The following is a 14,020-nucleotide window of genomic DNA, read 5'->3' on the forward strand; positions in this document are numbered from 1 at the left end:
ACACCTACATGGTTCCATTCCCGAAAAAGGGAGCAGCTAGTCCGGTCTCAGTTCCCTAGCTTAGCCCCCAGACCAGCGAAAAACCGCTGTGAGTGAGGCATTCCTCTCCTCCCTGAGTGCCGGCTCCAGCTCCCTGCCATCTCCTCCTTCAGCTTGGCTTGGCCAGCCAAGGTTGCCAGCAGGCTGTACCAACACCTCCTGCTGGCTGAAAAGTGCTACTACACCCTATGAGGTAGAGACAATTACAGATCCATTTTTTTTTTTTTTTTTTTTTTGAGACAGGGTTTCTCTGTGTAGCTTTGCACCTTTCCTGGAACTCACTTTGGAGACCAGGCTGGCCTCGAACTCACAAAGATCCGCCTGCCTCTGCCTCCCAAGGCGCACACCTTTTATTTACAGATCCATTTTTATAGAAAAGGAAAATTCAACCTAGAAACCCCATCCCTACCCCTCTGGTCTAATGGATAGTTGGGAATGGAACCGCTATTGTTGCAGTGGCCTGTGTACCCTGAGTGCCACCGGTTTCCATTTGTAGAGCATGCAGGCAGCCAGGCTCTCCCAGGTGGATAGTGGGATATTTACCAAGCAGGAGAGGCTCTTGCAGCTCTTGTCTGGCCTTCTCCTCTAGGGCCTGGAGCTCCAGCAGGTGTGCCTGGTGTTGGATCTGGAGGCTGTGACTGGACTCCTTCTTCAGGAGCGCCTCTGTGGCCTGTGGGCAGAAGGAGAAGGAATGGGACATGAAACTGGTTACTCGGGACTCTTTGGTGGTGGGCTTTCAGACTGTGGCACACTAATGGCCTGACCACACCACACGCCTTGTAAGTATTTTTAGCTAGCAGATAGAGTCATGGTTTTCATGATGGTGTGTTTGTTCATTATACTTTGCTCTTTTTTCTTTTAATTTCTTGTCCCTTTTTTTGAGCCAGGATCCCAGGTAGCTCAGGCTGGTTTAGAACTCACTTTGTAGCTGAGGCTGACCCTGAATCACTAATCTTCCTGCCTCCACCTTCCAAGCACCTTAATTATGTAATACTGGGGATGGAACCCAGGCCTTCAAACAAACAAAAGTAAGGTGAATACTTCACCAATGGGGCGAGCATCTCCACTCCATGTATTTTGTTCTGTTTTTTCCTCTCCACTGCTTTCCTCACACACACATGCTTCTGCTGGCCCCTTTCCTCCACCTAAGAACTTTCTCTTTTCTGATTTCATGGCACATGGGTTCCATCACCCCGTCTTAGGTCCACTGTCTGTTCCCTTTAGACTTCTGCTTCCCAGCTTTCTACGTTCATGTCCTGTGCAGTATGTCTGATAGAGAACAGAAGGGACAGATGGGGCACTTTCCTACTCTGTATTATAATGACACATTTATATTTCATTTTAGGGAAAGGAATCTACACATACATGCTATTAACAGCTTAGCACACATACAGTGCTAAAAGTTTGTTCTGAGTTGTTCCTCACCAGCTCAGATGCAAGGCTGATACTAGTAAAAACTAACTAGACCCAGCATTTCAGGAAGCATATGAGCCCAAACACCTACTGAATGAGGGAAGAGTGCAAGGAACGGTAACAGGAGCACAGACCCCACAGGTCTCAGAAAGTGGCTCATCATCGGAGGTGGAGGGCGTGGGGGGAGGCAAGACTGAGCTCTGGAATGATTGTCTGTTTCCTGCCTCCTCCTTCTCCCAGGTGATCTGGGGACTGGGGATGAAACCTAAGATTGTTTTTTAGGATGTTAGCCTGCTGCTTTCCTGGACAACTGGCTTTCTGAATGAAGCGAGAATGAAAGATTCAAATTCAATTCTATCTGCGGGTACACCGCTAGGAATTGGAAACAGGAACACCAGCATTCTGGCCACTCTACAAGCACAACATCTGGACTCTCTGACATGTCATGGAGCTAACAAGGAATCACAGTTGCTGCCTGGCTGGGGCTTGGGGTTTGGTTCCCGGATTAGAAACTCCAGAAGGGCAGCCAAGTCCTTTTACTTGGGGACTTCCCTTCTGCTCCAGGCGCTCTCTGGAGCCTTTGCCTAACAAATTGAATTGCTATACATTTCGGTTCGGGTTCCTTGCTTTGGCCTCTGTTTTAGCTTGTTCTGCTCTGTTCTGTTTTTATTCCTGATTTCATGCCTCTGATTTCAAAGTATCTTTCTGTCCCGTTCCATCTGGTTTATTCCAGAGCTCTGACTGTTAGAATGGGTAGCAAAGCCTCTATTTCTGGCAGCAGTTCCTTGGGGGCATGTTCTGGCAAGATGCTCGACTATGTTTATTCATCTGTAGGAAAAGGGTTGCTGGTTTTGATCTCCCGAAGTTTGGAAGGAAGTCAATGCCTTTTGTACACCAAATTGCAATTATGGGGTTAGTCTATGTATTTTATCTTCTGCCTTTGTCTTGCTCATACAAGATAATTCACTGTCCAAGGACACTGGAAGCTGTAATCTTGGACAGCTCTTGATGGAATGTAACATCCTGCAACTGACAAAGAAATGAAATGCTGAAAGGAAACTGGCTCACAAATGCATGTATCAATGCTGTCTGCTTGGGACTTACAACAGAAAAGAACCTTACCAGTTTAACAACGTGTGGCCAGGTGTTCTTGATTTGTTACATTGCGTCCAACATGTAATTTGGATTAAGCTTCCTTTTAATAAACTGGTAAATAAAAGCCTGGTGTGGTGGCATGTGTTTAATCCCTGCATGCCAAAGGCAGAGGCAGAGGCAGGTGGATCTCTGAGTTCGAGGACAGCCGTGGCTACACAGGGAAAGCCCGTCTCAAAAGAACAAAACACAATAAAATAAAGTAAGTTGATAAATAAGCTTGTTTTGTCTCATAATACTAAGTAAGGAGACTAAGTAAAAAGAAATTAGAAAGAATGAGAGGAGATTCAAGAGAAAATGTAAACACCAGGATATATTTTTGATAATAAAAGTTAAAAAGAGAATTTTCTCGAGAAAAGTCTTTTGTATGGCAAAATAAGGGATTGTCTTAAGAGAAGAGACAGAATATTTCCAAAATGGAAAAAGAAAGATGGAGACAAAACAAGAATGCTGAAGCATGTCGTAGAAGGTTCCAGTAAGTCATATAAGGTTTGATATGTGTATGGTTATTGCTGGTTATTAAAATTCCTAAGGTCAATATTCAGGACAATGAATATAAAACTAAAATCCAGGCCTTGCTTTAAACAATGAGGTTTCCTTAAGACACAGCTCTGTTTTTAATAACATTAATAAAAACTGGCTTAAAAAGCAAAGATTTTGAGGCTATGGAGATGGCTCTGTGGCTAAGAACACTGGCTTCTCTGCCAGAGAACTCAAGTTCAGTACCCAGCACCCAGTTCCCATGACTGTCTACAATTCCAGTTCCAGGGTGTCCACACCCCCTTCTGCCCTCCGTGGCCATAGGCACACACATGGTATTCACACAGACCTGTGGGGCTGCTGTCACCCTTGGACACAGTGGATGACTGACATTGTGCAGTGTGGAGTAGCAAAGCCTGATTTTCATGGCTCCTGCACTTTTAGGTGATTTTTGTACATTATGTACCTTATGTATGCCTGGCTAAATGTGTGTCTGAACTGTGAAATATGCCAAAGTTATAATTAAGGTAAGTTTAATGTGTGCAAAGTGAACAATACTTTTTGTACAAAATGCATATGGCCAATGAAATTCTTTTGACATTTTGCTTTTTAAAATCACCACCACTCAAACAAAACAAAACAAAATCACAAGCCACCCAAACCTGCCATTTGAGTGGTCACATTATTTGAAATCCTGGTCTACCTTTATTGGTCCTGAAAAAAGAAATATTTTGTTATATCTATCGATATATATATATATATATATATATATATATATATATATATCACTTTATTTCAGAAAATAAGTCTATTTGTCATTAACACCATTCCCTAAATTTGTAAGAACTCTAAAAATTTTATGTTGTCAGTACTATAACCTATTATCATCCTAAATTTTGCTTCAAAAACAGCATCTAAATTACTATGTATCTAATTTACCATTCGTGACTTTGGTGTAGTCCTTCTGTGTCCTAATAATAATTATCACTGGTTTATTTATATGTCAAGTGCCTTCTAAAATAGAATGCATAGGAGAGAGCTTTATTATGTCTACCTCCAAGCTAGAATTGATAATGATGTTAAACTTTTCATGGGTTCCTTACTATTCTCTTTAACCAAAGGTATTAAATTTGCCCTACTATTGTGCATTCTGACCAGTGTCTCCTATAATTTAATGATATTATAAATTGGCTACATAAAGATTATAGCACTGACCAGCATGTCAATATATTCCTAAATGTGCAATAGTGGCACTTAATATCTTGATGGTAACTGTCTTAGTTAGAATTTTATTGCTGTGAAGAGACACCACGACCATGGTGACTCTTACAAATGAAAACATTTAATTGGGGCTGGCTTACATTTCAGAGGTTTAGTCCATTATCACCATGGTGGGAAGCATGACAGCATGCAGCCAGACATGGTGCTGGACAGATAGCTGAGAATTCTACATATGGACCTGCAGGCAGTAGAAAGTGACTGCCACACTGGGCATGACTTGAGTATCTAAAACCTGAAAGCCCACCCCCAGTGACCACTCCCTCCAGTAAAGCCATACCTCCTAATAGTGCCACTCCTTATGGGTCTATGGGGGCCATTTTCTTTTAAACACCACAATGACCAACAGCTGTTTAATTGAACTTAAGGTTCACTTAACAGGAGAGAAAATCATGACTGGAGCTTATACCCAGGGCTTCTGAAATCATGGATCTTAGAATAGAACCCACTACTGCCACTTTATTGTACCAGCATAATTCCTAACTACATTCTAAACCATATCTTTAGACCCACAGGTAAGTGCAGCCCTTACCCCTCACCACAGAAGCTTCTTTTAACAGCAGATGGAGACTGTTGTGGAACATTAGTTTAAGCTGTGTTACATTTGTTAATGCTGTGGAACATTTGTTTATTGATGCAAAGATGTGCTGCATTCTTTTATGTTGCATTTGTTTAACTCTGTGAAGCTGTGTTACTTTGCCTGCCTAAAACTCTTGATTGGTCTAATGAAGAACTGAATGGCCCATAGCTGGGCTGGAGAGAAAAACAGGCAGGGCTGCCAGGCAGAGAGAATAAATAGGAGAAATCTAGGCTTGAAAGAAGAGTGAGGGAGGAGCGAGAAAAGGAGAAGGAGAGGAGAAGGCCAGGAGCCAGGGGCCAGCCACACAGCCACACAATCACACAGCCACACAGCCAGCCACAGAGTTAAGACGGGAAGAAAGACATATAGAATAAAGAAAGGTAAAAAGCCCGTGGAAGCTCACAGAGGTTTCCTAGTGAAATCTGAGCTTGCTTTGCCCAGCAGGGCTGCATAAGGGAATGATTAGACCACGGCATAGTTATCAGGTGTTTGGAAGGGTCTGCACTTGGCTGTGCAGTGTGCTTTGATCTTGCAAGATATGCTTTGATCTTTTGCCCCACCCCTAGGCATTGTTATGGAAAAACCTTTTGAAGAGACAGAAGGGGCCTGTGGATTTTGATCCAGGTCCTCCCGAAGCTATCCTGTGTGTCTGTCCATCTCCTCTCTGCTATCTTTCTATCTAAAAGTTTCTTATTCCTCTCTCCTCCTCATAGGAACCTTTTAAAAGGTGGGAGCTGGCCTCCCACAGATAGTGCCCTGAACAGGGACTTAGGTTCAGAGACACGCCCCCCCCCCCAAAAAAAAAAAGCCCAGAGGCAAAATGGAGAAGAGAAACGAGTTAAACTAGAAAAGCTGACTAGAATAAGTCAAACTAAGACTGGGCATTAATAAGTAAGAATAAGTCTCCGTGTATTTATTTGGGAGCTGGTGGTGGGCCCCCCAAAAGTAAAAATAAACAAAACAAACAAGCAAACAGACAAACAAAACAACTACAGGAGACCATTACAGAAAACCACAACTGGACACAATATAGAAACAATGGTTGGTGGAGAGGGCAGCCCAAAGGCTACATCTTCAACACATCTCCTATACCCAAGGCTCAGGAGACATCACAGAAGAGGAAGCAGGAAGATTCCAAGAGCCAGAGGATCAAGAAGTCTGCCACGAGACTGTGTCTCCTAGAAATAGCTGCCTACACAAGTCCTGAACAATGACAATACCAATAGGCAGGCTGATGATCATCTCACAGGGTCCTTCCTACCAGGCAAACACACAGGCTAGAGTTGTAGCAGCTGACAGACCCAGGATCCTGTGAGCCGGGTTGTTCTTATAGATTGCAGGCAAATTTGAAAGAAGATATAGAAGAATAACATTGTTTTGTTTTTTCTTTTTTTCTGGAGTGCCTAGCACACAGTCTGTATGCATGGTGCCATTCTTTTTTTTTTTGGTTTTTTTCGAGACAGGGTTTCTCTGTGTAGCTTTGCGCCTTTCCTGGAGCTCACTTGGTAGCCCAGGCTGGCCTCGAACTCACAGCGATCCGCCTGGCTCTGCCTCCCGAGTGCTGGGATTAAAGGCGTGCGCCACCACCGCCCGGCGCCATTCTCTTTTTAAAGCTTTTTTTTTTTTTTTGTATTTTTATGAAGGCATTGCGCTCCATACTATAAAGAACCGCACAGTACTAAGCAACAGGAAAACAAGCAGGCTCCTCGTCTCTTTCCACACCTGTTCTTGCACTGCCCGCCGTGCGTGGTTTCTTCTGGTGTTTGCTATCACAGAAACAGGTGTCTCCGTTCTGCTGGATCTTGGTTATTTTTGAGGTTATGGTGTATCTTACGCTTACAGTAGAGGATTTTGTATTTCACGTTTTATATCTCATAACTTCTCCCTTTCAGATCTCACAGGCATCTGGTTTTCAAAAACAGATGGGCATGTACTCCGACATCCTTCTCTGCTGAACTTAAGCTGTCGTGATGGAAGCACTCCCTTGTTCAACTTTCTGGCTTTCGTTTGAATTACTAACTGTTGTGTTGAAAGCAGATTTGATTAGTGCTCTTTAACTGAGCCTTGTCACAACTTCTAAAAGTGAAAGAGTGAAAAACACTCCCAACACAACGTCCACATCAGTGCTCTTTCCCCTGGACTCACATCTTTCAGGACCTCAGCAGTCTTGCCTTCTTGTAGGCCGTCCAGTGGTACAGTGGTTCCTAAACTCTCCCCGTTTGTTCCTAATGGGGCCATGGCCACTTTCACTCTCTCTTCCAGGTCTGCTTCCTTTCTATGAGACACCTCTTTAGGAGGCTTCCTAAGATAACAGGAAGGAATGTGATGCTTGAGGCTGGCCAGAAGGTAGCAGGTACAAGGTGCTGAAGTTGCTTGAAGTGCCTGCTGGATTAAATGTCTTGACCTGGCCACCACACTGCAACTTCCTATACCCTCTGGAAGGTTTTTTCCAGCTGAGTGGTCCTTCTCAGCTTGCTCTTCCCCTTTCTCTTAAGGCTGCCTCAATGAGCCTGAGTTCCTGGCATGCATCACACACAGCACCACTAAAAACATGAAAGCAAGGTGCTCTTTTTCTTTGAGACAAGGCCTTGTGTAGTCCAGATGACCTTAGTTTCATGTAATCCCCTCCTTCATCTACTGGGGTACTAGATTATAAACATGTGCCACCATGATGCCTGATGTAAGTTGTTCTTATGTTGCTAAGAGTATACAAAAGTAAGAAAAAGCAAACCAGGTACTCAATGGACCAGACTCTGGCTGGCAAGCTGCTGAATCTCTGTGAGCTTTTCATTAATGTAGAAAAGGTACTAGAATTATGCAGAACAACAGAGCCTTGCAGGGACTGGTAGGGCAGATGCCCAGCGAACTGCCCACTTCACAGGGTCACCATGCTTTGAGCTCCAGGCCTTGGCTTTCTCAAGTATACACAGGACTCACTGGTGGACAAGCTCAAGGTGGGCCTTGGTGTCCAGGCTGTGTTGAAGGCTCTCCTGGAGACGGTGCTGCGGCTTCTTCCTCTCATGGTCTGACAGCTGCCTGAGTGCCTGCAGGTCCTCCCTGTAGTCACTGGCACATTGCTGCAGAGCCTGCTGCAGCTGGGACTGCTGAGACAGACATCCAGCCTCGGGGCCAGGTCCTCCCTGCCTTAGGACTATTGTCCTTAAAGGCACCCTTCCCAGGGCCACCTCATCCTTGCCGAACATCCATCTTTGGAACTGTTAAGGGCCAGGGAGGGTGTAAACCTTCGGATACTTTGGCAGTAAGTGCTCCAGAAGACTCCTCAGGTGGAACCCTGAGTGCTTGGAAAGAAGTGGTTGTGGGCTGAGACACGAACCTTCCCAGAGAAATCGAGGGACCAAAGAAACCTTGCAGAGGTCCACAGGGCAGCCTCCCATACCTTAGATCTCACTCCTTACTGAGGCTTTTCTTCTTGAAACTCTTCTAGTGTACTGTGTTTAGTATTTAGCACCTCTTCTGTAGACAGAAAATACAGTTGTCTCTCTGTGGCTGCAGAGGACTGGCTCCATGGCCATATACAACAAGGTAGTATCTGTATATCACACACACACACACACACACACACACACACACACACACACACACACACACACACACACCTTCTTATATTAAAGCCTTACTACATTACTTATAATACCAAATGCTATATTAACAGTCATCGAGCTGCTTTGTTTAGATGATTATGGCAACATAAAGGTTTGCACACATTCAGTACAGATGTACTTTCCACCAAATATATTCTGAAGTTGGCCGAACCTACAGAAACAAAAACCCAGGACACAAACTACTTATTGTCTGCTTAACCTTTGGTGCATATGAATATACCCTCTATGTATAAAATATGAGGACTTTTATGATTTGTTCATTGATGGATCCTCATGGCTCAAAGTAGGTGCTCATAAGCACTGCATTTTGTTTTGTTTTGTTTTTTCCTAACCACTACAATTCCAGATCATGGTGATTGTGAATAATTCTGCAGCGAGGAATGCACACATCTCTTTGATGTACTGTTTTTCTGTCTTTTGGGATCTCACTCAGTAATGAGGTTTCTGGATCACACAGTTGTTCTATTTAGAATTTGGAGGAGGGAAGCTGGAGAGATAGCTCGGCAGTCACGAGCACTGGCTGCCCCTCCAAACACCCAGGTTTGATTCCCAGCACCCACATGATGGTTCACAGCTAACTATAACTCCAGTCCTGGGGGATCCAATACTCTCTTCTGACTTCTGTAGGAACCACACACACATAGCACACAGAAGAAATTCATGCAAGCAAAATGCCCACACACATAAAACAAATATTAAATTTTTTTGAGATTTTTATATCATTTATCATTTTAAAATTTATTTTTATTTTATGTGTATGGTTGATTCCCCTGCATGTATGTATGTATGTGCACCATGCATGTGCAGTGTCTGAGGAGTCCAGAAGAAGGCATTGGATCCCCTAGAACTGGAGTTATAGTCTGTTGTTAGCCATGTGGGTGCTGGGAATCAAACCAGTGTCCTCTGGAATAATAGCCAACACTCTTAACTGCTGAGCCATCTCTCCAGCCCTCTATTAAAAAGATTTATTTATTTTTATTTATGTGTATGTTTGAGCACTGGAAGTTTTTAATGAATAAGCAAACCCAAGATGTCTACTTTGCCCTGGACCTATATCAGCTAGATGGGAACTAGCCCTGTGTACTTTCCAAGGCTGTCTGTAGGAAAGGCACAGTGGCACTCTGGGATGGCTGAGGCAGAGCCTATCCAGAGCTATCTTTCTACCTGGGTTTGTAGTTTGGCCTTTTGGTTCTGCCAGTCCTCTGGTCGATGTCCAGTCTCCATTGCCTTCTCCTTTAGCCCAGAGCCCAATGGAGGCTGTAGGTTACTTCCTTCCTTGAGGGGTTCTCCGATCCTTTGAAGATATGAACAATAGAATGATGAAAGGTTGTAGATATTTCAACTACTCCTACCTGGGAGGAGGGAGCTCCTGGAGGAGTTACTGGGATAAGAAACCTTTGTCTTACAAAAAGCAACCTGACTTAAGTTGTAAGTTTTAGCACACAAGGTTCTATAGAAACGATATGATCTTAGTGAGTACCTAACAAATAAGAGGCTGTGACCTTAGAGTTCTGAGGGACCCAAGAAGCACCAAAAAAACAGGTCTCTAACCAAGTTTCGTAATTTTTCCTATATATGGAAAAAAAGAAAAAGTATCACACTTTGCCCAGCCTTCCGTACTTTCAAAGCATGCTCATAATTTTTACTGGCTAGCCCAGGTATAAACTGGGAGATGGGAACTAGGCTTCTCCCTGTTGAAAAGCTGGTCAAAAGCTTAAATAGTTTGGCATCTTAGAGAAGATGCTGACAAATGTCTTTCAGGGAGAGACTTTCTCACTCTGAACTCTTGAACTCTGGAAATTAAAATGCTTAGATCGGAATGCTGTGTTTGTCTTGTTTAACAGTGTGAAGGGATGTCACACTTTTAATTTCTTATGGCAAGAACATTAGGCCAGGGGACCAGAGGTTAGGGGGTAAAAGCTCCTGGGGAAAAGGGCATGAGGATGGGGGCTTTGCTTTGCAGAGAAAAGAAGGTCCAGACACACAGTCACAAGATATGTATGTATAGGGCTGGAGAGGTTGCTCAGTGGTTAGGGGCACCTGCTGTTCTTGCAGAGGACCTGGATTCAGTTTCCAACACCCACATGGTGGCTCACAAACATCTGTAACTCTAGTTCTAGGAGGTCTGACATCCTATGCTGGCCTCTACAGATATTCACACATGCATGCAGGCAAATATTCATACATATAAAATAAAAACCAATTTTAAATCTTTAAAATATATACCTGTATATATATGAAAATATACTAATTAAAGCCACCATAATGTTACATTACCATGACAACAATGTGCCCTAGTTAAAGACTATTTCTTCAGCCTGGGTCCCAGCATGAAAAGTCATGAATCAGAAACTTGAACTCTAGTATGGCAGAGCCTTAACACATCATCCTCAGCTAGGGGGAGGAAGGTATGTGAACCCAGCAAAGCATGGCCAAGCCAAGCACAAAGGTAGCTCACCATGAGGTAAACATCTCATAGCTTGAGGATGGCTAATAAAGCAGAGGTAGCTAATATAAGTGGGATGCATGGGGGCTTCTTCTGGTAACAGAGTTCACCTTTCTACCCCGACAATAGAAGAAAAGGCTGTAGGCAGTCTAGGCTTGAATCTTGGGGCAGAGTTATTAATCTCTTTGAGTTTCAGATTCTTTATAAAGTGTCCTCTATGTTGGTATGAAAGTTAAACAAGGTAGTTTATAGAAAGTCACAGCCGTGCAGAAGAACATGCAAGATCTGTCTGTTCTCTCTCTAAGCATCAGGTTAAACCAGCCATAAACACTTGAAGACGGAAGGAATGAGCAAGCAAATCCTTCCAATGTGAGTCTTCATGCTCGGCACACTCAGAAGGCTGCCAAGCTGCCTGTACCTTTCTTCTTCATCGCTGCTGGTTCCTTCTTCAGCTGTCAGGGGCTCCTGGCCCTCTTCTCTGGTCAGTGTCTGGGAAGGTCCCTTCGGCTTTGAGAATGGATCCTAAGGCAAAAACAATGACAAGATGAGACTAATGGAAGTTCCTGGATTTCACCTGGCTCGTGGAAACCAGGAAGCAGGCGAGAAAGGGCCTTCAGAGACCCGCTGGGCATCCCACTGGAAGATGTAGGATGGTAAGGTTGGGATGGTGAAGCACCTAGAACACAGCCAGGTGGACAGTTAGTGTGGGCTCTGACTCTTGTGTCCTGATCTGCAAGATAATTCACAGTTGTAAAACAAACCCAAGAAAGAGTAACTGTCTTGGCCAGTTCCCACCGTCAGTGAATTCTGCAATGGGGTACGCAATGGAGCCTTCCCATGCTGGGTCTGAACTTTTTACCTCCTTATGAGACAATCCCAAGTGTGCCACACAGATGGTCCTTGTTGGGCCCAACCCAGAGAGGCATGGGAAAGTCAGAGGGCAGTTGTGGAAGTCAGTCAGTGGTCAGTAAAGGTAACTGTAGTCATCATTATTGCTCTACTTATACCCTAGACTGCAGTATATGCAGGATTAGGAAACATGGAACTTGACAAATGACTGGAAGCCCTGACGAAAGGGAGATGGGAAGAGTGTGGAAACGGTTCCTAAGAGTGAGTGAGGCCTCAGAGTGTTCAATTAATTGAATTTGTTTATGTTATCCTTCTCTCCTTTCCACAGAAATGTAAGAGGGCAAAGACTTTGTTCTGTTTATCATGAAAACTACTGCCCTTGAAGAGCAGGAATAAGATAGGCAGGAACAGATTTAATCTCAAGTTTCATCAAATGGTGGTAAGTTGCACCCTGATTTTTTTTTTTTCACCAGCTATTTGCATGGCCTTGAGTCAGGGCCCTCCCTTTTTTGAACCTATTTCTTCTTATTTTTTAATGTAGACAAATGTGTTGGCTTGCACCTGTGTTTTTCAAACTGTTCTTGAGATCCTAGGTATGAGGAGCCTTGGCTAGGAAGAGGCAGTGTGAGCTGGAAGGTGGGTCCTTGGGCTCCTATGCTCAACTTGACCCGGAACAAAACTGCCTTCTGCATTTTCATGTACTGTAATGTCTATTAAAGTCCACCATGCAAGGGTAATGAACACTTTCACATGGAAAACACACTGTCAGTTCTCAGGGCTTAGCTAACTGGATCTCTCAGTACACTTTGAGATAGCCAACTGTACTGGTTGATTTTGTGTATCAACTTGACATAAGCTAGAGTCATCAGAGAGGAAAAAGCCTGTTGAGAAAATGCCTCTACCAGATGCAGGTGTAAAGCATTTTCTCAATTAGTGATCCATGGTGGAGGGTTCAGCCCATTGTGGGTGGTGCTGTCCCTGGGCTGGTGGTCCTGAGTTCTATAAGAAAACAGAGGCTGAGCAAGCCAGGGAAAGCAAGACATTAAGCAGCTCCCTTTGTGGCTTCTGCATCAGTTCCTGACTCCAGGATCCTGCCTTGTTTTGAGTTCCTGTCCTGACTTCCTTCAGTGATGAACAACAATGTGGAAGTTTGTTGAATAAACCCTTTCCTCCACAACCTGCTTTTTGGTCATGGTGTTTGTTGCAGCAATAGAAACCCCAACTAAGACATCAACCCCTCTTTCCTTCATGCAAGAGTCGGCATATTGCCTGTCGGAACCCACCTGTGCCATTTGTTAGCCCAGGCCGGTGGACTGTAACTCTTTCCAGGGCTTTCTCCGCCTCACCTTGCACCTGCTGCCCTTCCCCAGACTCCTTTTCTGCCCCAGCCCTGAGTCCTTGAACTTTCCTATGTTTTTCTTGCCTTAGAGTCTCATCTAGTGCCATTGCATTAAATGTCACATGGATACTGATGCCACAGAAAAACAGTGTGCCACTCCACTTATTATGGAAACAAAAAATGGCCAAGTTAATAAAGTTAGCAGTGGAACAATGATTCCCAGGGGCTGTGGTGGTGAGATAGAAGTAGAGAGTTTCATTCAAGCAGGCTGACTGTCACCTAGAGATCTGCTTGCTGTACAAGACAGTACCTATAGTCAACAGTGATGTATGGTACACAACAAGTATTCTTACGACAACAAACAGATCAACCTGAGAGATGAAGGTTGCTTAGTTTTCTCACTGAACATGGAAGTAAACTCAGTAGTTCTTTCTATCATTGGTGTCCATCTTCCTGTACGTAAGAGACAGAGGTATCTGCTGCTGTTTGGGTGTGGTTTGCCCTTAAGAGTTGCTGCATTGGGAGGCTGTCCACAGTTAAGGGCATAGAAACTCATGGGACCTTTAAATGGTGCAGTCTAGTAAGAAGGTCTAGGTCACTGAGATCCGACTCTCAGAAGGGAATATTGGTCTCACAAAGTGAGTTCTGGAAAGAGCAAGTTGTTACACAGGCCCCAAGCTGTGTTTCTCTCTGGATTACCTGCTTCACAGGCAAGCTCTTGTTTCTGCACATACCTGGGCCCTCTGTCATAGACTCTTACCAGGGCTCCAAAAGGGGGGCTAGATAAAGCTCTTTACAAGGCCATAAAGATGCCCAAGGCA

At 44.1% G+C, this 14,020-nt stretch overlaps 1 protein-coding gene across 2 annotated transcripts in view; it reads right to left on the reverse strand.

Annotated features, from left to right (window-relative positions):
• The window catches only part of Fam184b (family with sequence similarity 184 member B), a 100,732-nt gene that overhangs the window by 14,797 nt on the left and 71,915 nt on the right, over window positions 1-14,020 (reverse strand). For both annotated transcript variants that reach the window (XR_006076468.2, XM_016000189.3), the window contains exons 7-9: window positions 11,430-11,533; window positions 9,730-9,859; window positions 583-709 (exon numbers count right to left, since the gene is read on the reverse strand). Coding sequence is in view for 1 of the 2 variants with exons in the window: in XM_016000189.3 (XP_015855675.1) it covers window positions 583-709; window positions 9,730-9,859; window positions 11,430-11,533 (361 nt within the window). In the remaining variant the exon portion in view is untranslated. The remainder of the gene's footprint in view (window positions 1-582; window positions 710-9,729; window positions 9,860-11,429; window positions 11,534-14,020) is intronic.

The sequence above is a fragment of the Peromyscus maniculatus genome, chromosome 10, assembly GCF_049852395.1.
Source record: "Peromyscus maniculatus bairdii isolate BWxNUB_F1_BW_parent chromosome 10, HU_Pman_BW_mat_3.1, whole genome shotgun sequence".
Lineage (NCBI taxonomy): Eukaryota > Metazoa > Chordata > Mammalia > Rodentia > Cricetidae > Peromyscus > Peromyscus maniculatus.